We start from the raw sequence: 27,689 nt of genomic DNA on the forward strand, positions 1-27,689 counted from the left end.
CACATTTACATGCACACACACTGATAAATGCACGTAGACACGCGCACAGCCATTCTCGGACACGCACATTCATTAAAAATAATCTCTCACAATGCACACCACGCTCACAGACCCCACTCGGCAGACCCCCCCCCCCGACTCCCCGCTCCCTGGCACCGCCCGACGGATCCCTTAACCCCGTCTCTCACCCCCATCCCCTTCCACGCTGCGACTCTGTTTTTAGTGCCTCTATTTTCGTGGTCTCTTGGCACACCGGGGACCGATGAGCCCGGGGTGAGGGTTGGAGGCGGGAATTGCAGTCGAAATGTCACAGCAGCTGAAAGCGAGGCAGCTGGGCGCAGAGCCCAGAAGGCTCTGGATGAGTCCTGCCCACCCCTCGCCACCCGAACCCAAACCCCAACCCCACCGAGCGGATTGGGGGGAGGGAGCGGGGGGGTCTTTAATGAAAAGGGGATTCATTGGACGAGCGCCTACCAGGGTCATTTATCCAAGCAAGGTCTCAGCCGCATCTGTCCGTGGTATCCCTCGCACAGAGGGTCCCTGGGTTTAAGACTCTTGACCCGATGCTGCACATATCACGGACTTAGACAGGTTGCGACGGGGGTGGGGTTGACGCGTTGGCCATGACCCAGCGCTTACGGCGATCCAGGGTCGGGCAATCCAACAGCCACCACGACGAGGTGGGACCACGACGAGGTGGGTTGAGCCGGAGGGCAGCCGTTGGGGTTGGCATACCCTCTGAAGCCCGGCGCCAGGCAAATGTGGTGGTTCTGTTGGCAGACGCCTTTCTTGGCCTCCCTTCCTGCCTCCGACGCTGTCGGGCGCACCGCTGTTTTGCTGAAGGTGTCAGTGGGCCTCAAGTTTGCTGCCCGAGCCTCAGGCCATTCATGAACGCCACGGCCGGGCGACCGCAAAGGTTTCCACGTTAGGTTGGAAATTTTGATCCGTTGCTTTTCGGATGCCATTGGCGAGAAATGATCTCATCTCCGCAGGGATGTTTTTTTAATCCTCGTTAAGTTTTATCTCCGTGGCTTTGACCGGTGCTTAATTTCAGCGGGAACACTTCAGAACGCTGTCCCGGGAAAGTATTTAACTAATTAGACCAGTATTTAGTTTTTATTTTACTCGGGAAGGCCCACTGAGCTATTCAGCTCTTTTTCAGAAACGACCTGGCCACAAATGATAGCTCAGAGAAGTGGCTTATCGCGTGAAAATGTACAGCAGCCAAATACTCTTAAACACACATCGATTCTAAATGTGGAGAAAAAACTCCGGAGGACCCGGAGAAAAATCCACGCGACCACGGGGAGAGAAACACGCAAACTCCAAATATACAGCAGCAGCAGGCGTCAGATTTGGGATCGAACCCACGATCTCCTGCGTACCATGCGAGGCAGTTGCCATCTCGCCACCGCGGCGCGCGTTCTTTGGCAACCAGCCACAATCCGCCGAGCCAATGATATAGGATTGGTATCGATATGCGTACGTTGTGTTCCAGTGGTAGTAGTGCTTCACGCCGATAATCCCTAATCCTTGCCAGTCGAGCAGCAGCTTTTCGGTAGATGTCGAGTGAAAGATGAGTCCGTAGCCTGTGACCCTCCTGTGTGTGCCAGATGCAAGGTCTGTTCTTCGCTGCCTTTGTCCTCCCCGCCGCACGTGTCCACTCCTTTCCATCGAGAACATTTCCAACGCAGCAAAGAGCCCAAAATAAGTCGGGCCGTGGATGTTTGTATTTTTCCAGACAAGAGTAGCCCTCGTTATGCAATGAGGCGCACGTGATCAAAATACATTACCTCCAGGTCTACAAATACAGCGGGTGGAGCGTGTTTGGGGGTCAATCATTTGGGTGGGGAGTTCCTCAATCCGCCGCCTGGACCACCAGGCTTCCACGCAGCGATGGCAGACACGGCGCCCACCGACAGCAGCAGCAGCTCAGAGGTCGTGGAGAGCGGTGCTCCGGCCGCCCCGTTCCTGGCCGGGTCCCCTTCGCCGGGGTTCCCCGTGCTCGTGGAAGGGGTCCCCATCAACGGACCCCTGTTGGACGCGCGCGCCGGCGAGAAGTTCCTCCTGGATGTGTTCCCCATCATCTTCCAGGAAGCCGTGGTGAAGGGCACAGACGTCAATGAGAAGGTACTGCCCCCCCTCCCCCCACGTGCCCTCCCCCCACTCCCCTGCTAGACGCGCCGATTCCGTCGCTCCATCTCCGCTGTGAGCGTCCTCAAATAGCGCGTCCACTCCTTTGGCTGTCACTCCGTTGTTAATCTCGACCAGCGGATGCATGTGTGTGCGTGTGTGTGTGTCTGTGTGTGCGTGCGTGTGTGTCTGTGTGTGCGTTTGTGTGGGGAGCGGTAGTATAGCGATTAGCGCGCTGCACTGCAATCCTGGCGACCAAAGTTCAATTCCCGCTCACGGCCACCAACACCAGTGACGATTATCTGAACCGGTCCTGGGCCTCCCATAGGTCGACTCAGCCTCAAATGAGTACCTGGTGCGGTGCATAAAAACATCGCCACTGGGGAGACAAAGGCGGCCGGGCGTGGTGCTTGCCACCCACCCCCTCGTGTTCCGTTCTGGCCTTCATAGGTGCTCGCTAACAGCACTTGCCCCAGCAGTCTGTTAAGGCTATACGGGGGATCTTTACCCATTGTAATTTATATGCATTCATTAATCCCGCCCCCTCTGGCCTTCGCAACTGAAGGGCTGGCAAGTGACGTCATCACACATATCCCTCTACTTAAGGAACGAGACAGGAGGATTTCTCCACAAATTCTGGCTGCCGCCTGATGATGCTGGTTGTAATTACTGGCGAAATGCCGTACTCCGATTGTACGTGTTGTGGATTTACTGTCCAACACACAACCGGTTAGTGCTGCACTCGTAACGAATTGGCACGCTCTGTTTACGTGACAAACCTTACCAATTGGCTGTGTCGGGTGGTGGCCGGTTTAACGACACATTTATATTTACGCGATCTAACCCAAAAAAAACCTCCTATGGATGATATTGGTCGCGAAAGCCGACTACGTGTTAAACGGGGGATCTTTGTCTTCGTTGGATAGTGTCGTACACGACGAGTATGTGTTCGCGTTTCCAGGAGCGTCCTGCCAAGTGTTTGCACTCGGGGGGCGATGCTGCGCTGTGTTGAGTAATCCCGATCGAGTAACGTACAGGACTACAGGCGCATTCCAAGCATCACGATGTTTGTCCCAATGCCAGTTACTTTGTGGGTCGTGTTGAGTGTGTGTATGTGGGGAGCGGTGGTGGAGCGGTTAGCGCTACGCTGCGCTACGAACCCGGCGATCCGGGTTCAATTCCCGCTCACGGCTTAAACTAGTGACGATTATCTGAATCAGTCCTGGGCATCCCCTAAGTCGACTCAGCCTCAAATGAGTACCTGGCGCGGTGCGTAAAAACATCGCCACTGGGGAGACAAAGGCGGTCGGGCGTGGTGCTGGCCACTCACCCCCTTGTGTGCCGTGACGGCCTGCATAGGTGCTCGCTAACAGCACTTGCCCCAACAGTCTTTTAAGACGACACGGGGGATCTTTGTATTTGGGGTGTGGCAGCGAAAATGTAGCGGGTTGCTCCACGAACCCGGCGACCCGAGTTCGATTTCGGCTCACGACCACCACCAGTGACGATTACCTGAACCGGTCCTGGGCCTCCCCCCTAGGTCGACTCAGCCTCAATCGAGTACCTGGTGCGTTTTATAAACATCGCCACTGGGGAGACAAAGGCGGCCGGGCGTGGTGCTGGCCACCCACCCCCTCGTGTGCCGTGCTCGCTAAAAAGCACTTGCCCGAACAGCCTGTCCCAGGCTACACGGGGGACCTTTGTCTTTGTGTGCTCGCGTGCGCGTGCGTGCGCGTGCCCAGGTGTGTGAGTGGCGACCCCCCGCGGAGCTGCGCGCGCTGCTCGACGTGGAGTTGGGGGAGCGTGGGGAGCCCCACCAGCAGCTGCTGCAGCGCTGCCGGGACGTCATCGCGTACAGCGTCAAGACAGGTCCGAGACGACAACAACAACAACACTGATAACAACACTGACAATAACAACAACACTGACAGCAATAAAACTGATAACAACAACACTCACAACACTGACAACAACACTCACAAGAACACTGACAACAACAACACTGACAACATCAACAACATTGTTAACAACAATACTGACGACACTGCTAACAACAACACTGACAACAACAACACCGACAACAACACCGACAACGCGACCAAAATGATAACATCAGCGCAAAACTACAAACAGCACAACAATAACACAACGCCACCAACAACACAACCACAACAATAACACGGCTCGCTATCTGTGCCATCTCCAATCAACACTTTCCCCCACCACTAATACAACAACAACCGCCATTCGCCACTAAGTGGCGGTGACGTCACCACGACGCTTGTGCCAGGCTATGTGCACGTTAAGGCCACGTGAAGTGTCGAACGCCCGCTGGCAGGTCACAGGGCAGACCCAGGTGCCACGGGTTGACTGACAGAGATGACTGCCCCCTACTGTGCCAACTTGCTGTTCTTTAGCCACCCGGCGCTCCGCTCATAGTTGTGAGCGTCGCTCCTCCCCCCTCCGTTGGTGTTGGAGGGTGACTGCCTCAAACTGCCCAGTAGCATCCTTCACAAGCCTCCTCCACAGAGGCCGATCTTGACACCGCTGGTACCAGTCATCGGCAAGTCCACTCAGCTCCACGTCCTGTACCACATCACTCCATCTCTTCTCTAGCCCGTGCTGCGCCCGTTTAGCCCCCTCGATCCGGCCGAACAAAAGCTGCTTGGGCATGCGGTGGCTGGGCATGCGGGCTACATGACCCAGCCAACGCAGCCTTGCCTGCCGGAGGAGCTCACCAATGGGACTTTGCCCAGATCTTTCAAGGATTTGTGAGCTCCTCACACATTCCAGCCTGGTTAAACCCAGGAAGGATCGTAGGCAGGCCAGCCTAAATGTTTCTAACCGGCGAAGATGCTCCATTAGGGGGTCCACGTTTCGCAAGCGTAGAGAAGGGAGGGAATGCCTGTGGCCGAGAAGACCTGAAGCTTCGTGCGGAGCGACAGACCAGGCAGCTTCCACACAGCATTACGCAACCGATGAAAAGATATTGCCGCTCGACTGATTCGGAGTGAGACCTCCGCTGCCAAACCACCACTAATACCACCACTAACACCACCATGGCATCACGCCATCGACGTCCGGTGTGGCCTGTGTTCACGTCATCACGTCGCACGCGGCGTTCTTTACCACGTGCTCACTCACAACACAGTTTAGAGAGCCAGACTCCGCTGATAAGACCAAAATGTTGAAACCGGTCCAGAGTTTGTTTGGCAATATGCTGCTGCTGGGTAATATTGGCGTTTGAAGGCACGTGCTCTGATGGACCTAAGCACATGCCGCTTTAATGTGGAGGAGTGAGCGAACTTAGGTCTCTTCAGTAATTCGGTGGCGGGCAGTCTGGTGTCGGAAGCGGAGGAACCGGGCGTCCTCCTCCATCTCTTCGTCAGCACGTGACTCCCGTGAAACACGTGACTCGTGCGTGGCCACCCCCACTCGGAATCCCCCTCCTCGCCCACTGCCCGCTGGGAAAACAGACGCTGTGCATCTCATTTCTGCTCGCTCCCTCTCTTCCCTCATCTCTCGTCGTCATCATCAGCCTCTGATCATCCCCGACATCTTGGCCCCGTCATTCCTTCTCCTCGTCTTCCCGTTCCGCGCTCCTCCTTTGTTTTCCTGCTGCTCAGCTGAGCGCGGCGCCTTCCTCTTTGTCCGTCTTGGGCCCTTCCGTCCTGGCATCACTTCTCTTTGTGCGCTCATTACATCCTTGATTCCACTCACCCTCCCCGTGCTGGTGTCACGCATACAAAGTTGTACAACAACTAAAGCGTCCACGAGCTTTATTTCAATCCCGTTATATTATAACGATTCATTCGTTTTCATGAGCCACGGTATTTGATTGCCCTTGGGTGTGTAGGTGGATGAAATTAGACGCGTGGATTTATGTATCCGAGACAGGAAAAGCATCCATGAGACCGGAGCCTCCCTTTCTGCATGAGAAATTGTTTGGCAAAATTCCATTCTAGCGTGCAGTGGCATGGCATGGTTGGCATGTGCCTGGTCCACGAAATCAATTGGGCCCCCCTGTACAATCTCCTCTCTCCTATTGGCCTGGTGTCTGTGCCCCCTCGGCTCGTGGGAGAGCTGTTGCACCGCCTGCACACTCGTTAGCCACGCAACCGCCAATGGGAGTTTTTTGCGTAAAAAAAAAATCCCTCAATTCTCCGGAGCCAGGTAAGGGGTCTGTTGGCAGTGCAGCTTTAGCACAAACAGCAACCACAACACTTTCGTCGCCAACACTGCCCACAAAAGGAAACACGTAGAGAAATATATATGTATATTAAGTGTACAGAAGAACAGTCTGGAGACTCAGCGAGGCTGTCGTGAAGACATCGATTACTGAATTATCGTCGTCGTCACCTGCGTGAGAATCACGCGCACACTCACCACCCCGTCCGCGGAGCGCAGTGGCCGAGAGCTTTGGAGCTTGAGGCCTCGGCGAGTTTCCCTCTGGGCTCACCGTCGAGTCCGAGCACACGGGAGCCTGGCTAGTTGGAGCTGTCACTGGGGCGCTCAGCGTCAATAACACATCGCAGCGCCCGCCAGCAGCCGGGAACGGGTGGCAGCCCTGCACCAAGCCGGCGCCGTGCCTCGTTGCGCTTGACACGGAGCCTGGCACTGCCATGCCCGTGACCAAATGAGGCGACGCGTGACCTTTGGAGCCTCGTGTCCTTGGCGCTCGGAGTCCCGAGTCGAATTTTATAGGAGTCGTGTTGTGCAACGCGATTCTCGAGATGGTGGGTAGGGTCCTCCACGAGGCAGGATGATGGAGATGAAGGTGGGGGAGGGGGGTGATGGAGGTGGAGGGGTTGATGATGATGATGGTGGGGTGATGGAGGGGGTTGACGGGAATGATGCTAGTGATGGAGATGGAGGGGTTGATGGGAATGATGGTGATGATGGTGGGGTGATGGAGGGGGTTGTTGGAAATGATGGAGATGATGGGCGGGGTGATGGAGGTGGAGGTGGTTCATGGAATGATGGAAATGATGGGGGTGATGTAGGTGGAGGAGGTTGATGGGAATGATGGTGATGATGTGAGGTGCAGCGGGTTGATGGAGATGATGGCGGTGATGGGTTCATCGAGAGTGGGGATGAGAAAGCCCACGTGGGGACGATGACAAGTCTGTGCTCGCACCGATATCTCTGTAGACACAATCATAATGATTACCATGCACACACCTTTGTTAATCCACTGCCGGACGAAGGAAGGGGAGGGGGGTTGACCAGCAGGCTGGTGAACCTGGGCGGGAGTTTGTAACGCAGTGCACTAACACACAGACACGCAACGTCAACGATGAGCAGAAGTGATTGACACACACCTCACACGTGGACGCGTACGCGCGTCTGCGTCTCTTCTGGCCACCTCTCCCGACAGAGACAACATGGGTCTCTCCACGTCTCTATATCGGAACTCACGCTGTCTCGAGGTGCCAGGGATGCCACTCTCTGCAGATCACCTTTAGACTCACACACATGTCAGCACACCGTACAGTACGTACGTATGCGAAGTGTAGACACAGAGGCCACACACTGCCCGTGTACCCGCCGTGGACACACGCGCAGCCCTTTTGACAGTCCTGGACGAGGGCCTGCAAACGCCGTGCTGGTTAGGAGGGTTATTTGGCTATACATCACGTGCGCTGAAGGCCAGGGTGATTGGGGGGGGGGGGGTGAAGGGGTGGGAGTTTGGGGGGCTTTGGGGGGGGGGGGCTGGTCCCTGGGGTGCTTTCGTTTTTTTCTTTTTGTCCGATTGCCGCTTCAGTCACGTAGACGGCGGCGGTGGAACACGGAGTGAATGTTCGCGTCAGTGGAGCGTGAACTCATCGAGCCCCCCACCCCCTCCCCGCCTCGCCCCCCCCCCCTTGTGCATTGGCTTAATTAACGAAGAACAAACTCCCCATTCTTAGTTCATAATCACTTCGCTGACTCACAATGGCATCGCTTTACGCTTCGCGCAACGTCATGGTTTAAACCAAAAAATTCACACAAAGCGGTCGGGGGTGGGGGCCGGGGGGGGGGGGTGTCGAGTCTTTTGTTGTTGTTGTTTTGTTTGTCGCGTTGTGTTTTCGTATTACACAGAAGGGCGCTGTTAGAAAGTTTAAAAAAAATTGTCAAGTAAATTATCAAATTAATGAGAAGCTGAACTGCCGCTGAATGGCGATGAAGCCGCCGGTCGCTCGCGGGCCTCGATCTCCCGTCCCAGCAGCCGGTGTCAACATTAGCATTCACTGGACGCAGTTCTGATGAATAACAAAACACTTGGTGGATGGGAATAATGGTGATGATGGAGGGGGGGGGGTGATGGAGGTGAAAGGGGTTCATGGGAATGATGGAGGGGGGTGGGGGTGGAGGGGGTTGATGGGAATGATGGGGATGATGGGGGGTGATTGAGGTGGAGGGGGTTGTATTGTATTATTATCATCATTATTATATACCGTATTGGGGTCTTGACGAATCGGGCGACCAAGAGGAAGACCTAAGGCCAGATTGTGGGAGACTTGTCAGAGCAGATCAGTCATCAGTATGACCCAACTGACCTTGAGTGACCTTACTAACCCACTTGTCCGACATAACCGAGAGCCCCCCGCCTTTGTCTCCCTCTCTCTCTCGCAGTTCACCCACGCTTCTACAACCAGCTGTTCGCCGGCCTGGACTACCACGCCCTGGCTGCTCGCTGGATTACCGAGGCCCTCAACGCCAGCGTGTGAGTCCGGCGTCGTGCCGTGCGCCGCGGTGGGGTGCTGCGGTTAGCGGCACCGCGCTGCAAACTCGTCGACCCGAGGAGTTTGATTCCCGACCACGGCTGACATCAGCGGCGAGCGATATTTGAACCACGTCAGGGCCACCCCGACTCGAATCCGCCCTAATTGCGCGCGAGCATCAGCACTGGGAAGGCGAAGGCAGCCCGGCGTGGTGCCGAGTATAACACATTCCTGCGGAGGGAGCTGGTAGGAACGTTGAGTTGCTCGGTCAATGGCCAGGGTCAACGGCGGCGTGGTGTATTCCGCAAATATGCCCGACTGTGAGGGCGGGCACAAGCCGGCGTAAGTAGGTTAAACGTTGAGTTTTATAAGGGCACCACGGGGTGACCAGCCCCTCCACACCCAGCCCCACCCCTCCCACCCCCCACCCAGCCCCACCTTCCCCACCAGCCTCTCCCCACCCTCCCCACCCAGCCCCTCCCCACCCAGCCCCTCCCCACCCTCCCCTCCCCACCCAGCCCCACCCTCCCCACCCAGCCCCACCCCATTTTCCCCTCCCCACCCAGCCCCTCCCTTTCCACCCAGCCCCTCCCTGCACGACGGACGAACACAATAATCCCCTGTGGGCTGGTGTAACCAGGACGTTCCTACCAGTATAAACCTATTTTTAACTATTTTTATTTTGCCAAGTACGACCCACTGAGCTATGAATCTTTTTTTCAGAAGTGACCTGGCTTTTGCAAATGAAAACTCAACGAAATGGCATATCACGTGGAAATTTATAGCAGCCAAATGCTCATAAACGCACGTTTCTAAATGTGGAGGGGAACACCGGAGGGAGGACCCGGAGAAGATTCCACGCAACCGCGTGGAGAACATGCACACTCCAACCATAGAGCAGGCGTCAGTGTCGGGGTCAAGCCCCCAACCTCCTGTACAGAAGGCGAGCTAGTCAACATCTCGATACCACGTGTGAACGATGCTGGCCTAAACGGCACTTGCCCCCCTCTCTCCCGCAAAGGTCTGTAAGGCTACACGGGGGATCTTTGTCTGTTGTGCGGCGAGCAGCTACACGTACGAGGTGGCCCCCGTGGGGGTGCTGCTGGAGGAGGAGGTGCTCAGGACGTTGCGGAAGATGGTGGGGTGGACCTCGGGAGACGGAATCTTCTGCCCGGGTAAGACGCGGCCTCCACTCTCTCCAACACCGACACCGCAGGGCACGTGTAGGTATTTACGTTTACAAAAACAGATATGTGTGTCTCTCTATGTTTGATTACTTATCCATGACACCCTCAGTCGAGTCGAAGTACAGAATAAAGAACGCCAGTACGGTGGTCATTCGTCGTATATTTACTGTATGTGTAAAAATCATTGGCGGAGTTTGAGGGGGGTCATGGGGGGCAAGGCCCCCTCCCAAACTGGACACCTTTATTAATTTATCTTCAGTAGTTTACAATTAAGATTTTTTAAAATCGTATTTATAAGCACCCGCGATTCGTAATGTGAGGGACAAAGCGGACCCCTGCCCCACCCCCCCTCAAATATAGAAGTGAAACTCCGCCTATGGTTAGAAGTGCCCCAAAACTTACGATGGGCGTCAGTAAAGTTCCACGGCTGCGGCCGCACGCACGCCACAGCCACCGGGTCACAAGACGCACCGCCAACGTTTGCTTTGATGCCGGTGCAAGCGATCAAAATAAGAAACGCGTGCTTCGTATAATTCCGGCGAATGCGGTCGTCGGCTGACACTTCAGCGGATTCGGGTCTTCTTCTTCAGTCGAGAGGAGCCGAGGAGTGGGGAGGAATGGGCTGAAGCTGCGCCAGACATCTTTGTGAGAGTGGATTATAATCATTGTCGGGCGGCTCCTCGGAGTTTGCGCGTCGAGTAATTCAGCAAGTCATGGAAAGATCACTTTCTTATCGCCAAACGGAGTTAATCTTCAGACTCTAGAATTGGGGGAAAAGATCAGGCCAGCTCAGACTCACTCCCTATCGTCATCATCATCGACAACAACAACAACATCTCGCTAGGAGGTGGTAGTGGTGGTGCACGTGGCCTGTAATCCAGCACTGTGGAGGAGAGGGGGTTGGTGGATCATGCACAGATGCTGAGAAACTCCCTTCATTTCCTTTGGGCGTCGAAGAAGCGTACCCCGTCTCGCCAGAAGAAGGCGGTACAGCAGAAGTGCACTTCCACCTGCTCCGTCCCCCTGGGATAGAGCGTTGCCCCCTCGCACGCGTGGATTTTCTCCGGGCGCTCCGAATCCCTCCCACGTGTTAAACACTCATTAATGTGCCAATAGCATCTCGACACATAGAGGACGGCAGACCTCTAGTGCGTATTTAGTGCCAGATCACCGCGTAGGCTGCTGCTGCTGCTATTTCCGCTCGTCTGTGGTTTCTCCTCGCGTCTCCGAGTCGTTCTCTCTCTAAGAGGGCGAGCGATGGCCGCGCGGCACCGCGTAGCAAGTTGAACTCACCGTTATTACTTCCACCACCGCCATCGCCCTTGTCGCCGTCGTCATCGTCGTCGTCGCCTGTGCTTGCGCAGGAGGCTCCGTGTCGAACATGTGCGCGATGAACGTGGCCCGCTTCCGGCTGTGTCCGCGCGTGAAGACGGCGGGGCTGAGCGCACTCCCTCGCCTCGTGCTCTTCACCTCGGGCGAGGTGAGGGTGCCCAGCCCGGCCCGGACCACACCCCCCCCCCACCCCACCCCTCCCCCGGTCACAAAGGGGACCCAGCCCCATCTCCCAGCATCCCTGGGATGACACGCAGACCCCACTACTTGACTTGGGTGGTGGCGGTGGTGGCGGTGGTGGTGGTGGTGGTGCACACCCACAGTGGTCCAGCTCTCTCAAGGTGAGAGGGTTGATGGATCGTGCAAGGGGGAGTGTGGCGCTCGTTTTTGGGTCACGCCGCGTGTCGTTCGGAACGACGTCCGACGTTTCCCCCCACGTGCCGGGAGCTCGTTCAGGAACTCGACTCTAGGCGTTTCTGGCAAAAACATGCAAACGCGTGCACGATGTAGACCGGCCAAAGCAGCTGGGCTGCGTGGTGTGTGGAACTGTGAGTGTGAGACGCTTTGTTCGTGTGCTGGGTTTTGTTTCTGTGTACTCCAGATTCCTCCCACATGAGGCCAAACAAAAAAACCTAAAAAATTAATTGAACAAATTTCCCAATGTGCTGAATACCGCGTCGTGAGACTCGGTGAGGGTTTTATCCATAAATAAATAAATAAATGACACCGCACGTGTTGATGATTGTCCTCGACAATTTTGTTTCGGCATCGCTACCATTAAAGGTAAGATTTGCGAGTAATATAAATTCATATATTTATGATTTACAGTCCTTAATCCACTCGGGGATGGAGGCCTCCCCCCTCCGTGTCAGTCAGGGGGGTGATTTGGCCATACTTCACCACGCGGGTCAGTGCGGACCGGTGATGGTAGAGGCTCACGGCGACAGGTTCAGATGTCACCCGCCACGATCGAACTCGGGTCACTGGGTTCAGAGCGCAGTGCAAAAACAGCCGCCGCGCCACCGTACCACTCATAATAGCCGTGGTCCTCACGCGTGATTAAAAACCCCTTGCTCCTGGCATAACGATCGATCCTGATCGAGTGACCTCTACACGCCTCGGGGGAGTCCGATACGTGTGGACGCCTGCGTGCGAGTGTCTGCGTGCGTGTGTCTGTGGGGAGCGGTAGTGCAGCGGTTAGCGGTTAGCACGCTGTGCTACCAAGCCGGTGACCCGGGTTTGATTCCCGCTCACGGCCACCACCAGTGACGATTTATTTGAACCGGTCCTGGACCTCCACTCAGTCAACTCAGCCTCAAATGAGTGCCTGGTGCGGTGTGTAAACATCGCTACTAGGGAGACAAAGGCGGTCGGGCGTGGTGCTGGCCACCCACCCCCTCGTGTGCCGTGCCGGCATTCATAGGTGCTCGCTAACAGCGCTTGCCCCTACAGTCTGTTAAGGTTATACGGGGCATCTTTGTCTTTGTGAAGTGGGGAGCGGTAGTGTAGCGGTGAGCGCGCTGCACTACGAGCCCGGCGACCCGGGTTCAATACCCACTCACAGTTAACAGCAGTGACGATTATCTGAACTGGTCCTGAGCCTCCCCTAGGTCAACTCAGCCTCAAATAAGGACCTGATGCGGTGTGTAAACATCGCCATTGGGGAGACGAAGGCTGTCGGGCGTGGTTCTGGGCCACCCACCCCCTCGTGTGCCGTGCCGGCCTTCATAGGTGCTACTCACTAACAGCACTTGCCCCAACAGCCAGGCGTCATCTTTACTCTCTGTACCTCCAGGCTCACTACTCCATCCAAAAAGCGGCCGCCTTCCTTGGCATCGGCACCGACAACGTGAGGTCGGTGGCGGTGGACGACCGGTGAGCAAGGTTCCCTTCTCAAATATAAACACCCGGGTAACCCCCCCAGGGGTTGAGCACCTCTCGTTACTTGCGCGGGTGTCAAGCGGGGAAAGTGTTGGGGGGCAGGCCTGCCACGTGATGTGGCACAAATCTCGTAGTATCAGTCTCTTGATATGGCCCACAATAGCCAATCGTGAGAGTGTATTCTCCAGTGAGTGGGTTATGGTATATTTCACATCTACACTAAACTATAAACATTTGTTTTATTTCATCAGGTGAGGTCCACTGACCTATATAGCTCTTTTTCAGAATGTATGTATGTTGAACGTCTTTCCAATCTTACGTAGCCAACCGTGCTAATCGGAAGCGACCTGGCCACAAATGATAGCTCAACGAAGTGGCTTATCATGTGGACATTTCTTGCAGCCAAATACTCTAAACGTGGAGGGGAAAACTAAATGTGGAGGGGAAAACCGGAAGACCCGGAAAAATATCCACACGGCCACAGGGAGAACAAACAAACTCCAAATATGCAGTCATCAGGGTCACGATCGAACCTACGACCTTCTGTATACCGGGCGAAACAGTTAACATCTCGCTACCCTGACGCCCCATATTCGATAGCTGTAAGCATCGCTCAAGCTTTTCCAAGCACAGCGGCTCAAGTGATCTCTGTTTGACACCGCGCGTCCCTTTCCTTCCCAGCGGAAAGATGATCCCATCCGAGCTGGAGAGGAGAATCGACGAGGCGAAGGCTGAGGTGGGAGACCCCTTCAGACGACGTCGAACTTTCACAACAAGTCGGAGCTGACCGGGTGCTTTGGCTGGCTCATAATGGTCGCGTCGGAGCATCTTGGCTTCGAAACTGTTGCTGCCGATTAAACCGTGCAGAGAGTCCTTGGCTTCATTTCATTTGGCCGATTGCAGCGCTGAGAATTAACAAACACAAAGAATCCGTCTGATTGACAGGCGAATAATAACTCTTTTCAGGCCACACAAAGCATGTGCCCCGAACGAATGAAGAGGCCGACTGAATCGACTTCAGAAGTAGTTCTATGACGTTTTCTTATGGAGCCATTCTCTGGCACAAAGTGGTGCTCTGTCCAATGTAAGAATTTCAAATGGGAATTTCATCATCTACTGATCATCGATCGATCATCTTCCGATCATCTTCCGATCATCTACTGAATATCAAAAATTTGCACAATTAGAATATAATTGTGGAAAAAAAGTAACAAAAAACATTTCTTACTTGCTTCCCCGACAACCTTCCAGTACAAATAATGTAATAACAGCTCTGATTTTACTTTTCACAGAGAGAAACAGGGGATTAAACTAAAGCAAACGCTCACGAACATTACAAATAGCCCAGTGACCTAAATTTAAGCCACTCGGTCTCTAGAGACTGAGCAGGGCCCGTCACCACCGGGCACGGCAGCCAGAGACACGCAGACGCACGACTGCGTGAAGGTGACTCGGGGCCCCTCTCCCCATGCCTGCCCCCCCCCCCCCCCAATCGTGCAGGGTGCTGTACCCTTCATGGTGGTGCTCACCGCCGGTACGACGGTGCTGGGCGCGTTCGACCCGATCGGCGCCGTGGCCGACACGTGCGAGCGCCGGGGCCTGTGGCTGCACGTGGACGTGAGAGCAAACGCCTCATTGTGGGGGGGGGGGGTGGGCATGTCCACTCCTCCCCCCCCCCCCCCATGCTTGACCACTACCGGCCCCCTCTATCCTCTTCCCTTGCCGGACCCCGCCAACCACACTCGGACATCAACCCTCCCTTCTGAAAATTGTATGGAATGTGGCAAATTAAGTCAGGCCGTATTATTTAAAAAAAGTTTTGCTGGCTGGAGGGAAGAGACGGACGCATGGATGGTCGCGTCCAAAGGATGTGCGAGTTGGGAGTAGTTGATTACAATTAATCGTCATGAATGTGATACAGACATCGGTTTCTGCCGAAGGAGAGTCCGTTATTTCTGGTTAAGTGTATGTAGGGGTAGGAGTCGGCACATTCTTAGCAGCTTTCAATCCACCCCCATTCTCAGGAGACTGTTGAAGGCTCTTCTGTACATCTGTTCGATCGGGCGTACGAGGGATCCTGAGCCTGTTTCCATACCTCATAGTTGCAATTTAGTTGTTCGCCTGTCGTTTTGTCAATATGCGCTCGTTATAAATTGCTTTATTGTTATAGTCTGGATGGCTGAGCCAGACCCGGTTCAAATAAACCCTCCAGATATGTTTGAGGTGAGCGGTGGTGCATTGGTTATCGGACTGTGCTCAGAAACCTCCCCGTGTCGCCCTCCCCATGGATGTCCCTCTCTCCCCGTGTCTCTCTCCCCATGTCTCTCGCTCTCTGTGTCTCCCTCCACGTCTGTCTCCCTCCCTCCCCGTGTCCCCCTCCCCGTGTCTCCCTCCTCGTGTGTCTCCCTCCCTCCCCGTGTCTCCCTCCCCGTGTCTCCGTCCCTCCCCGTGTCTCCCTCCCGTGTCTCCCTCCCTCCCCGTGTCTCCCTCCTCGTGTCTCCCTCCCTCCCCGTGTCTCCCTCCGCGTGTCTCCCTCCCTCCCCGTGTCTCCCTCCCCGTGTGTCTCCCTCCCTCCCCGTGTCTCCCTCCCGTGTCTCCCTCCCGTGTCTCCCTCCTTTGTCTCCCTCCCCGTGTCTCCCTCCCAGTGTCTCCCTCCCGTGTCTCCCTCCCGTGTCTCCCTCCCCGTGTCTCTCTCCCCGTGTCTCCCCGTGTCTCACTCCCGTGTCTCTCCCCCCGTGTCTCTCTCTCCCCGTGTCTCTCTCTCCCCGTGTCTCTCTCCCCGTGTGTCTCCCTCCCTCCCCGTGTCTCCCTCCTCGTGTCTCCCTCCCTCCCGTGTCTCCCTCCCTCCCCGTGTCTCCCTCCCCGTGTGTCACCCTCCCTCCCCGTGTCTCCCTCCCCGTGTCTCCCTCCCCGTGTCCCCCTCCCCGTGTCCCCCTCCCCGTGTCTCCCTCCCCGTGTGTCTCCCTCCCTCCCCGTGTCTCCCTCCCGTGTCTCCCTCCCTCCCCGTGTCTCCCTCCTCGTGTCTCCCTCCCTCCCCGTGTCTCCCTCCGCGTGTCTCCCTCCCTCCCGTGTCTCCCTCCCTCCCCGTGTCTCCCTCCCCGTGTGTCTCTCTCCCTCCCCGTGTCTCCCTCCCGTGTCTCCCTCCCGTGTCTCCCTCCCTTGTCTCCCTCCCCGTGTCTCCCTCCCAGTGTCTCCCTCCCGTGTCTCCCTCCCGTGTCTCCCTCCCCGTGTCTCCCTCCCCGTGTCTCCCCGTGTCTCACTCCCGTGTCTCTCCCCCCGTGTTTCTCTCTCCCCGTGTCTCTCTCTCCCCGTGTCTCTCTCCCCGTGTGTCTCCCTCCCTCCCCGTGTCTCCCTCCTCGTGTCTCCCTCCCTCCCGTGTCTCCCTCCCTCCCCGTGTCTCCCTCCCCGTGTGTCACCCTCCCTCCGCGTGTCTCCCTCCCCGTGTCTCCCTCCCCGTGTCCCCCTCCCCGTGTCCCCCTCCCCGTGTCTCCCTCCCCGTGTGTCTCCCTCCCTCCCCGTGTCTCCCTCCCGTGTCTCCCTCCCTCCCCGTGTCTCCCTCCTCGTGTCTCCCTCCCTCCCCGTGTCTCCCTCCGCGTGTCTCCCTCCCTCCCGTGTCTCCCTCCCTCCCCGTGTCTCCCTCCCCGTGTGTCTCTCTCCCTCCCCGTGTCTCCCTCCCGTGTCTCCCTCCCGTGTCTCCCTCCCTTGTCTCCCTCCCCGTGTCTCCCTCCCAGTGTCTCCCTCCCGTGTCTCCCTCCCGTGTCTCCCTCCCCGTGTCTCCCTCCCCGTGTCTCCCCGTGTCTCACTCCCGTGTCTCTCCCCCCGTGTTTCTCTCTCCCCGTGTCTCTCTCTCCCCGTGTCTCTCTCCCCGTGTGTCTCCCTCCCTCCCCGTGTCTCCCTCCTCGTGTCTCCCTCCCTCCCGTGTCTCCCTCCCTCCCCGTGTCTCCCTCCCCGTGTGTCACCCTCCCTCCCCGTGTCTCCCTCCCCGTGTCTCCCTCCCCGTGTCCCCCTCCCCGTGTCCCCCTCCCCGTGTCTCCCTCCCCGTGTGTCTCCCTCCCTCCCCGTGTCTCCCTCCCGTGTCTCCCTCCCTCCCCGTGTCTCCCTCCCCGTGTCTCCCTCCCCGTGTCCCCCTCCCCGTGTCCCCCTCCCCGTGTCTCCCTCCTCGTGTCTCCCTCCCCGTGTGTCTCCCTCCCTCCCCGTGTCTCCCTCCCCGTGTCTCCCTCCCCGTGTCCCCCTCCCCGTGTCCCCCTCCCCGTGTCTCCCTCCCCGTGTGTCTCCCTCCCTCCCCGTGTCTCCCTCCCGTGTCTCCCTCCCCGTGTGTCTCCCTCCTCGTGTCTCCCTCCCCGTGTGTCTCCCTCCCTCCCCGTGTCCCCCTCCCCGTGTCCCCCTCCCCGTGTCTCCCTCCTCGTGTCTCCCTCCCCGTGTGTCTCCCTCCCTCCCCGTGTCTCCCTCCCCGTGTCTCCCTCCCCGTGTCCCCCTCCCCGTGTCCCCCTCCCCGTGTCTCCCTCCCCGTGTGTCTCCCTCCCTCCCCGTGTCCCCCTCCCCGTGTCCCCCTCCCTCCCCGTGTGTCTCCCTCCCTCCCCGTGTCCCCCTCCCCGTGTCCCCCTCCCTCCCCGTGTCTCCCTCCCCGTGTCTCCCTCCCCGTGTCCCCCTCCCCGTGTCCCCCTCCCCGTGTCTCCCTCCCCGTGTGTCTCCCTCCCTCCCCGTGTCCCCCTCCCCGTGTCCCCCTCCCTCCCCGTGTGTCTCCCTCCTCGTGTCTCCCTCCCCGTGTGTCTCCCTCCCTCCCCGTGTCCCCCTCCCCGTGTCCCCCTCCCCGTGTCTCCCTCCTCGTGTCTCCCTCCCCGTGTGTCTCCCTCCCTCCCCGTGTCTCCCTCCCCGTGTCTCCCTCCCCGTGTCCCCCTCCCCGTGTCCCCCTCCCCGTGTCTCCCTCCCCGTGTGTCTCCCTCCCTCCCCGTGTCCCCCTCCCCGTGTCCCCCTCCCTCCCCGTGTGTCTCCCTCCCTCCCCGTGTCCCCCTCCCCGTGTCCCCCTCCCTCCCCGTGTCTCCCTCCCCGTGTCTCCCTCCCCGTGTCCCCCTCCCCGTGTCCCCCTCCCCGTGTCTCCCTCCCCGTGTGTCTCCCTCCCTCCCCGTGTCCCCCTCCCCGTGTCCCCCTCCCTCCCCGTGTGTCTCCCTCCTCGTGTCTCCCTCCCCGTGTGTCTCCCTCCCTCCCCGTGTCCCCCTCCCCGTGTCCCCCTCCCCGTGTCTCCCTCCTCGTGTCTCCCTCCCCGTGTGTCTCCCTCCCTCCCCGTGTCTCCCTCCCCGTGTCTCCCTCCCCGTGTCCCCCTCCCCGTGTCCCCCTCCCCGTGTCTCCCTCCCCGTGTGTCTCCCTCCCTCCCCGTGTCCCCCTCCCCGTGTCCCCCTCCCTCCCCGTGTGTCTCCCTCCCTCCCCGTGTCCCCCTCCCCGTGTCCCCCTCCCTCCCCGTGTCTCCCTCCCCGTGTCTCCCTCCCCGTGTCCCCCTCCCCGTGTCCCCCTCCCCGTGTCTCCCTCCCCGTGTGTCTCCCTCCCTCCCCGTGTCCCCCTCCCCGTGTCCCCCTCCCTCCCCGTGTGTCTCCCTCCTCGTGTCTCCCTCCCCGTGTGTCTCCCTCCCTCCCCGTGTCCCCCTCCCCGTGTCCCCCTCCCCGTGTCTCCCTCCTCGTGTCTCCCTCCCCGTGTGTCTCCCTCCCTCCCCGTGTCTCCCTCCCCGTGTCTCCCTCCCCGTGTCCCCCTCCCCGTGTCCCCCTCCCCGTGTCTCCCTCCCCGTGTGTCTCCCTCCCTCCCCGTGTCCCCCTCCCCGTGTCCCCCTCCCTCCCCGTGTGTCTCCCTCCCTCCCCGTGTCCCCCTCCCCGTGTCCCCCTCCCTCCCCGTGTCTCCCTCCCCGTGTCTCCCTCCCCGTGTCCCCCTCCCCGTGTCCCCCTCCCCGTGTCTCCCTCCCCGTGTGTCTCCCTCCCTCCCCGTGTCCCCCTCCCCGTGTCCCCCTCCCTCCCCGTGTGTCTCGCCCTGCCCAATGCGCGTGCAGGCGTCGTGGGGAGGGAGTGCGCTGCTCTCCCATCGACACCGCCACCTGCTCGACGGTGTACACAGGTGAGTGTGTGAATGTGTGTGCTCTCAGTGTGAGTGTGTGTGTACTCTCAGTGTGTGTGTACTCTCAGTGTGAGTGTGTGTGTGCTCTCAGTGTGAGTGTGTGTGTACTCTCAGTGTGTGTGTACTCTCAGTGTGAGTGTGAGTGTACTCTCAGTGTGTGTGTGTACTCTTGAGTGTGCAGAGTACACTACACACGACTATACACTACACTACTATATACTACACTATACACTACACTACTATATACTACACTATACACTACACTATACACTACACATTGGCCTCTATGGAGGCCCGTCGTTAACAGGAGTGCTCGTTAAGAGGGGTTCTACTGTAATGGGTTCACCGAATTTTCCAAGTACTATTCCAAGAAAGGAACGAAGCCTATATTTCAACTATGATATTTAAAACATTATAACATACTATTTTGCAGACGAACACACCAGTCAGTTGTAGTAGAGCATTCCAAGTCGATTGTAGAGAGGAAATGGAACAGTTTTAAAGTACAGTTGCGGGCAGTCCTCGGCTTACGAAGACAATTGGTTCCTGAGAGCCCGTTCGTAAGTTGAACGGTTCGTAAGTCGGAGCATAGTAAGGCAGGCTATTTAAATGCCGTACGGTCAGTGGTAAGAAACGTGTTACGGATCCAAAAACAGGGAAGCGTTGTTAAACGCATAATTAAGAAGAAACATTTGCATGCAACACTGTAAAACAAATGCTGTATCGTAAATAAAACATAAAATAAAGGAAATAGAAAAAAAACTGTTTTATATTCCCTTACATTGACTCCTGATGCTAGCTTACTTGGCGGAAGGGGCAATGAGTTAACCACAATTGCACACACATGGGGCACGCGTGCACAAAGTCACGATACTAGCGCAGCAAGAACGCTGCTGCCACCAACTCGGCAGCAGCGTCCCCGAAGCCTCCGTTAGCAGCGCATCTCTTATGACTGGCATCTCATAAGAGATGCCAGTTGAATTATCGGATTTTTTTTAAATCTGGATACGTGCCGTCTATGACAGATGCCAGCAAGTGCAGCATTCCGGACGGCGAGGTGGCGGATAGCAGAGCTCTTGGTGTACGAGCCTGAGAGCTAAGAGTAGGGTGATGGCTTGGACTATATCTAGAGTTAGTGTTAGACTTGGGCTATGGGTTAGGGGGTAGGCGTGGGATATAAACTAAAACTATTTAAACTATTTTATTTTACCAGGCAAGGACCACTGAGCTTTATAGCTCGTTTTCAGAAGTGACCTGGCTAACGCAAATGATGGCTCAACAAAGTGGCTTAGCATGTGGGCATTTATAGCAGCCAAATACTCTAAACGCACGTTTCTAAATATGGAGGGAAAACCCGGGGGACCCTGACAAAATCCACGCGACCACGGGGGCAACATGCAATCTCCAAATATACAGCAGGCGTCAGGGTCGGGTTCGAAACCACGACCTCCTGTGTACCAGGCGAGGTAGTTAACATCTCGCCACCGTAATTTTATAGCTACCTTCAAAGCTAGACTTAGGCTACGGTTTAGGGTTAGAGCTAGGCTTATGACCATGGTTTTAGGGCTTTGGTTAGCACCTGGTTGAATCTGCGCCGCTGTGCACGCAGGGTGGACTCGGTGGCGTGGAACCCGCACAAGATGCTCATGTCCGGACTGCAGTGCTGCGCGCTGCTGCTCCGCGATGACACCGTGAGCTCCGTCCGCAGCTCCATCCCTTGTTTCCCGCTGTGTGCGAGAAGCGAGCCACACGCACAGAACCGGAGCACGGAGATTGCGACGACACACGGCACACATGACGTAGTTAAATACAACAAAGTCAAAGTTGCACCGTATATCCTTTACAGAGTTGGGGCGAGTGCTGTTAGCGAGCACCTATAACGGTTGGCACGGTACACGAGGGGGTGGGTGGCCAGCACCACACCCGGCCGCCTTCGCCTCCCCAGTGGCGAAGTTTACACACTGCACCAGGTACTCATTTGAGGCTGAGGCAATCTAGGAGAGGTGCACGACCGATTCGGATTTAATTCGCCACTGATGTTGCCATGGCTAGGAATCAAATTCGGGTCACCGGGTTTGTAGCACAGTGCCCTCACCACTGCGCTACATCCCAGTCATATAATGACTGAATCAGGGTGTGTGTGTGACTTTGGCTTAGCACGCGTGGCAAATTACTACACTGGGCCAATGGGATGGGATGAAATGTCAGCACAAGATTAAAAGAACACCAAAGGAACATCGAATACTCACCAAGACAGTTGCCTGCCAACAAGGACATTCCATTGATTATGATGAATCGATTTAAATTGACAACAATAATATCAACCAAGCTGGGCTTCTAGGCTGAGCGCGGCTGAGAAATGCATCGTTAAATAACCACATGACAACCTTAAACAAGTACATTTACATTGATCGAAACACAAACATCAGTATTTTAACAATACTGACCAATTAGTATGTATAATAACTTATGACTAACCTTACTCCCCACATACGTATCGATGCCTTTATATTAACACATGTTAAAATTTACAGTATTATAACCTAACGTAACGTTGTAATTCGTGGATACATTAACCTCTCTAAATCACTTCCTGATACATCGCACTCCCTATTTAAGGCTCAAAACTGCAGGACATTTTCACAGTTATGGAAATCGCCTGATGATGCTGGTTCTAGCCACCAGTGAAACGTCCATACCAAATTGTAAGATGTGCACGGATTGCTCTGCAACATCCCCCAGCCGTGCGCTGGAGCAGCGTACCTGTTACATTTAAATAAGAATGCTTTTTTCACGCGACAACTTGTATTCTTTGGCTGTGCCGGATGGTGGCGGGTGTACGACACACAATCAGTAACGGATCATAACATCGGTGGCGAAAGCCTACGCTCAAAGGTTCACCGTTTTATCGTCGGTCTAAGCACTCGGGAATTTTCTTCCTCCGTCAATCTGCTAATCCTGGGATCCCCTGGGGTCCACGGTTATCCCCTCCCCCACCGCCTTTTCCAGGGGCTGCTGCGGTCCTGCCACTCGGCCAGTGCCTCGTACCTCTTCCAGACGGACAAGTGCTACGACTCTGCGCACGACCCCGGCGACAAGTCGGTGCAGTGCGGCAGGAGGGACGACGCCCTCAAGCTGTGGCTCGCGTGGAAGGCGTGCGGGCGGCACGGGCTGGAAGCGCGCGTCGACCGCGCCTTCGCGTGCGCCAGGTGACGGAGCGTGCCGTCTACAGAGCACGCCCCCCAACTTAGTCTGTCCCTCGGTAGATAATAACGAAGACAATGGGGCCCGGGATTTTATTTCTGATGAAGCAAAGGTTTTAAAATCCTTTATATTAAGTTCACTTGCTTGCTTGCTTGCGCGCTTACGACCGTGCAAATCTTTCGGTCGTTTTTTATCCCACTTCCCATGATCCAATCGAGCTGACATTTTGCACACAGACTCGTTGTGCGTGACAATTTATTTTCGTGAAATTTTTTTTCCATAACTTTACACTTTTTAGGAAAAAAATATATATATTTAATTACCAATTGCTTAATGGTGGCAGGCAATCATCTGACCCATAGGTGGCAGCCATCTCAAGCCAGAGGACGAGAGGACTCTAGCCGCCACGCATATAAAGGATTTATAGTGAAAAACTTTGTTTTTACGGGTTAATTTTTTATACATTCTAACTGAACTATTCACAACTGCTTGTGAATCAACTGCTAGATTTGGGACCTTCCCCTGCCATCTGTCGGTAATTTTTGTGTGTGTTTAGTTTATTGTCCTTCCACGTCGCACCTCCGATTAGCACGGTCGGCTACGTACGGTGTGAAATAATGTCAACGTACATACGTACGTACGTGTGGTGTACCTAATTTCTGGGAGGCTCAACCAGGTGAGAGCTGGTGAGCCAGCGGCCGGTCCCTCCTGTTCCTCAGTTCCACCCCACGTCTACAAAACAGGACCCCTGCCCCTCAGAGTGAGTGAGTGACCCCTTAACATTGGACCCCGCACCTACCCTCATAAGCCCCACCCACTACACATGTAGCCCCGCCCACCGCTCAGGTAGCCCCCCCCCCACAGCTCGGGTAGCCCCGCCCACCGCTCAGGGAGCCCTCCTCGAGCTCATCTTCTATTAGCTGTAGCCCCGCCCACTGCTCGGGAAGCTCCACCCACAGATCAGTCCTTAAGTGGAGCATGAAACTGGAAAGTGTCTAACCCCGGACAGAAATCGCAATTTTCGCTAAATGATTTTGGGAAACTGGGACAGCCGTTCTGAAACTGAGACTGGGACTGGCTTTGGTCGCCGTATGGGAGTCAGAGAGTTTATTCTGAGGAAAGATGTTGAGCTTATAGGACTCTCGTACAAGGTTGACCTCGTCAAGATAGCCATTGAAGTAAATTGTAGAGAGTGTGTGTGTGTGCACTGACGGAGCCAGCGGTGGGTGGGGTGGCACGTGCCCCCCCCCCCCCAATGATCCGATCGAAATCCCTAATTTCGATCGGATCATTGGGGTTTATTAGTAATAAATCGACATTTTGCGACCCCCACTGCCACTGTGAAGCATATTATTACGTGCCAGGGACTCTATGAGATGATAGGACAATAGTCTGAGTCCATTCTTGGAAATAACGGCAAAGCGGTTATAAGTGACTCAGAATTGTGCATAATTGTGTATACAGTCCACGACTTCCCTGAAGGCAAACACCTTCAGCGAGCGCGATGCCGATCACACGACGCGGTTCGAATTCGACCCTCGATCGATGGCTGCGCCATCGCCGCACACGCGTCGAATAAAAATCAAGGGACAAGTCCTCACTTACTAACAACTCCTCTATCATGTTTCATTGCTGGAGGGGTTGCCCCCCCCTACCTGAAACTCCTAGCTCCGCCATTGTGTGTGCGTGTGTAGAGTGCACCCAAGCAGATGGCTTTTACAGAATGTAACCAACTGTAACACTTTTTCTGGACATGACACTTGTAAATAGGAGTGCTTTTTAGAGCACGTGCTCACAGAGCACGTTTATACCACTGGCTCAAGGCTGCCCGCGGATGTGAGTGCCGTCCCATTGCCTTGGTTGAGCACCACAGCAGCTCGACTCTGGTTACATCATTCGGTTTTTGATGGAAATCGTAGTTGCAAGTGACTGGCGACTGTGTTTCAGGCTGCACTGCCATTTGTAGAAAGTTGCCCAGCAGTGGAGTGATCATGGCTGATGGCTTCTGATGCGATTCTCTGTGCGCTACACTTGTGTGAGCTCGCGGGAGCGATGTGGGGGTAGCGGCGTGAACTCGCCTGCATGCGTGGTCGCGTGTCACGTGCGCAGGTACCTGGCTGATGAGATCAAGGACAAGGAAGGATTTGAGCTGCTGATGGAGGTGTGTGGCAGCGAGCATGCCGGGCCTTGCGCACGCATTCACATTCGCGATGGTGACACTGCTGTTGTTGACACAAACTAAACGTAAGGGGTTGTCTGTTCGATCCAGACCCTGATGCCTGTATATTTGGAGTTTGCATGTTCTCCCCGTAGTCGCGTGGATTTTTCTCCGAGTCCTCCTTCCGATTTTTCCTTCCACATTTAGAAACACGCGTTTAGATTATTTTGGCTGCTTTAGATTTCCACGCGATAAGCCACTTTTGTTGAACTATCATTTGTGACCAGGTCACGTTTGAAAAAGAGCTATACAGCTCAGTGGGCCTTACCTGGTCAAATAAAAAGTTTAGTTGAGTTTTTTAATAAACAGTCCTCTTGGGTGATAGTTATTCCCATCATCTGCCTAAATATATCGGTACAGGTAGAGCATTAATCGTTGTATATATCATTATTTTGGCTATCGCCTGATGAGGCTGATTGTTGTAATTACCAGTGAAACAGCATGGTACTCGAGTGGTAAATGTTGTGGGTTTACTCTCTATCACACCGGTGTGCTGAACTAGTACCTCATTGTCCTGCTTTGTTTAAGTGACAAACCTTACGCGATCTAACCCAAATAACCTCGAATATGGACAGATATCATACTCAAAGTCTGGGATTCCCAAACACCAGACCACACTGGGCTAGCCAGATGGCAGTAGAGCAAGTCGGTCCGTGAATCTGATTGTGTTGACCTTTGAGCGTTACCCTCTCAAATATGAATTTCCTTTGGGTCGTCCGTATCCTTCCCAACATGAAGCCACCCATTCATGAAATTGGCCAAACATCCCAATGCGGCGAGACCCTCTTGAAAAAAAAGCCTTCGTAAGAGTCTCAGTGAGACTTTTCTGGGTAACAAAATTCGAGCGGGTCTGTCTGGCTCGGCAAATATTTGCACGCCCCAGTGCACAATATCCGGTATCCATCTGACTATGGCCATGGCTACTCGTGATGCGCCTATGCCAGTCTGGCAACGCAGTCAGAGTGACTGGCGTGGCTGCTTCCTTTGCAGCCCGAGGGCACCAACGTCTGCTTCTGGTTCATCCCGCCCAGCATGAGGGGGCAGCCGAGGGGGCAGCTGTTCTGGCAGAAACTGGACAAGGTGAGCGGCTGAACGGTCACACACACACACACAAGGCAAAGATCACCCGTATAGCCTTAACAGGCTGTTGCGGAAAGTGCTGTTAGGGAGCACCTATGAAGGCCGGCACGGCACACGAGGGGGTTGATGACCAGCACCACGCCCGACCGTCTTTGTCTCCCTAGTGGGAATGTTTACACACCACACCAGGCACTCATTTGAGGCTGAGTCGATTTAGGGGAGGCCCAGGACCGGTTTAGATAATCATCACAAGCGTTGATTGTAACCGGGAATTTAACCCGTTCGTAACGCAGCACGCTGGCCACTACACTACCGCTACCTACACACACACGCACATTAACACACACCATGTTAATGTGATGGTGATGGCGGTGATGTGGTTGTAGTTAATGGCTGTGGTTGGTTATGATGAAATTTGGGTTCATAGAGTTGGTGTTTACGAAGATAGTAAAGTGCTTGAGATGAGTGGTTGTGGTTGGTAGTTGATGTTGGTGGCAGCAATGCTGTTTGTGGTAATAGATGATGAGAACGATGCTTGGGATGATATTGGTGTTTGGTGAGAGGAGTTGCTGCAATTGTGGTTGTAGTTAATGGTGTTGGCCAGTTCCGTGGTTGTGGTTGTGCTTGGTAGGATATTGGTGGGATATTGTTGGTGATTTTGGTGGTGATATTGGTGGGAGTGTGTTACTTATAATCCATATAGACACTCACTCATCCAATAAATCACCCACTCACTCACCTACTCAATAACTTTTCGACTCATCGATTCTCACCTACCACACCACCCACCTACCCCTTTCCCCAATTTCCCTCCCTCTCACAGGTCGCCCCTGCCATCAAGACACGCATGATGCTCGCAGGGTCCATGATGGTCGGCTACCAGCCCCACGGTGACCGCGTCAACTTCTTCCGCATGATCCTCATCTCCCCGAGCGTGCGACGGGAGGACCTCGATTTCTGCCTCAACGAGATCGAACGCCTAGGCTGCGACCTCTGACCTTCGGGATTAACCCCCCCTCCCACATCCCTAGAGCCCCCAACACCACGTCAACCCCAATAACTCCTCCCGGGAGACGAGGCAGCGGACGACCCAACCCACCTCTCCACCTCCCCCCCCACCCCCCCACCTCACCCCCCCACCCCCCCACCTCACCCCCCACCCCCCCACCTCACCTCCCCACCTCCCAAGGCGATACTTGACAGACACGGCAAAGTTTCGGTGAGGGTTTTAATATTTAATAAACTAATTTATGATTGCACATATCGATTAAAACAATTACGTGCAACTGTGTAGAGTTGATTTCCACAGCTGCACCTAATGACTAATGAAGTAATAGGGTTCTATGTAGGGATGGGTTGAGGGTTTTGTATGGGATGAGCCAAGGGTTCTGAGTCGGATGAGTTGCGAGTGAGCTGCAGGATGATGCTTTGTAGAGGATGACACGGGGATTCGGATGGGATGTATACGTGCTGCATGGAAGCATTTGAGGGTACTTTACGTGATGGCTCACTTCAGATATATGTATCGGATAGCTCGCGATGACTGCAATGGAGCCGGACTATACAAGCATCTACAACTAAATACAGGGCTACATTGGCAGTTGCACATGAGCACAAATAAAATTTGCACCTTATAACATAGTAATAATAATATCTATAACGAGGAACATATAACAGGCTGATAATCCTTCTTTTGAGCAGAGGGAAGAGTTTAACTTCGTTGAAGTTTGGACGATACGCTGCAGTGTCTAAAGCACTTTAAAGTCGACAAATGACCAGATTTGCATTCGCAGACATTGATGATGAACACCGTTGTTACTCTTTGAAGATGTGTCGCTACTCACCGAGCCATAT

General features: G+C 55.4%; 1 protein-coding gene across 1 annotated transcript; it reads left to right on the forward strand.

The window, feature by feature from the left end:
- The first annotated feature begins 479 nt into the window (after positions 1–479).
- Positions 480–26,957, forward strand: GADL1 (glutamate decarboxylase like 1). The gene is made up of 15 exons (XM_078860151.1): positions 480–696; positions 1,883–2,130; positions 3,876–4,002; positions 8,749–8,839; positions 9,906–10,012; positions 11,389–11,504; positions 13,152–13,231; positions 13,919–13,973; positions 14,738–14,854; positions 19,269–19,333; positions 20,943–21,024; positions 22,343–22,542; positions 24,647–24,698; positions 25,746–25,835; positions 26,659–26,957. Exons 1-15 carry the CDS (start codon positions 624–626, stop codon positions 26,830–26,832), a joined length of 1,677 nt encoding a protein of 558 aa, XP_078716277.1. The 5' UTR covers positions 480–623; the 3' UTR covers positions 26,833–26,957.
- The last annotated feature ends 732 nt before the right edge of the window (positions 26,958–27,689 follow it).

The sequence above is a fragment of the Lampetra fluviatilis genome, chromosome 10, assembly GCF_964198595.1.
Source record: "Lampetra fluviatilis chromosome 10, kcLamFluv1.1, whole genome shotgun sequence".
Taxonomy (NCBI): Eukaryota; Metazoa; Chordata; class Hyperoartia; order Petromyzontiformes; family Petromyzontidae; genus Lampetra; species Lampetra fluviatilis.

Excerpts from the sequence above, each read along its gene's own strand:
- GADL1 (XM_078860151.1), top strand. The coding sequence starts at position 624 with ATGACCCAGCGCTTACGGCGATCCAGGGTCGGGCAATCCAACAGCCAC. Across the intron at positions 11,505-13,151 it reads TGCTCTTCACCTCGGGCGAG|GCTCACTACTCCATCCAAAA; the intron begins GTGAGGGTGCCC and ends CTGTACCTCCAG. Across the intron at positions 13,232-13,918 it reads TCGGTGGCGGTGGACGACCG|CGGAAAGATGATCCCATCCG; the intron begins GTGAGCAAGGTT and ends TTTCCTTCCCAG.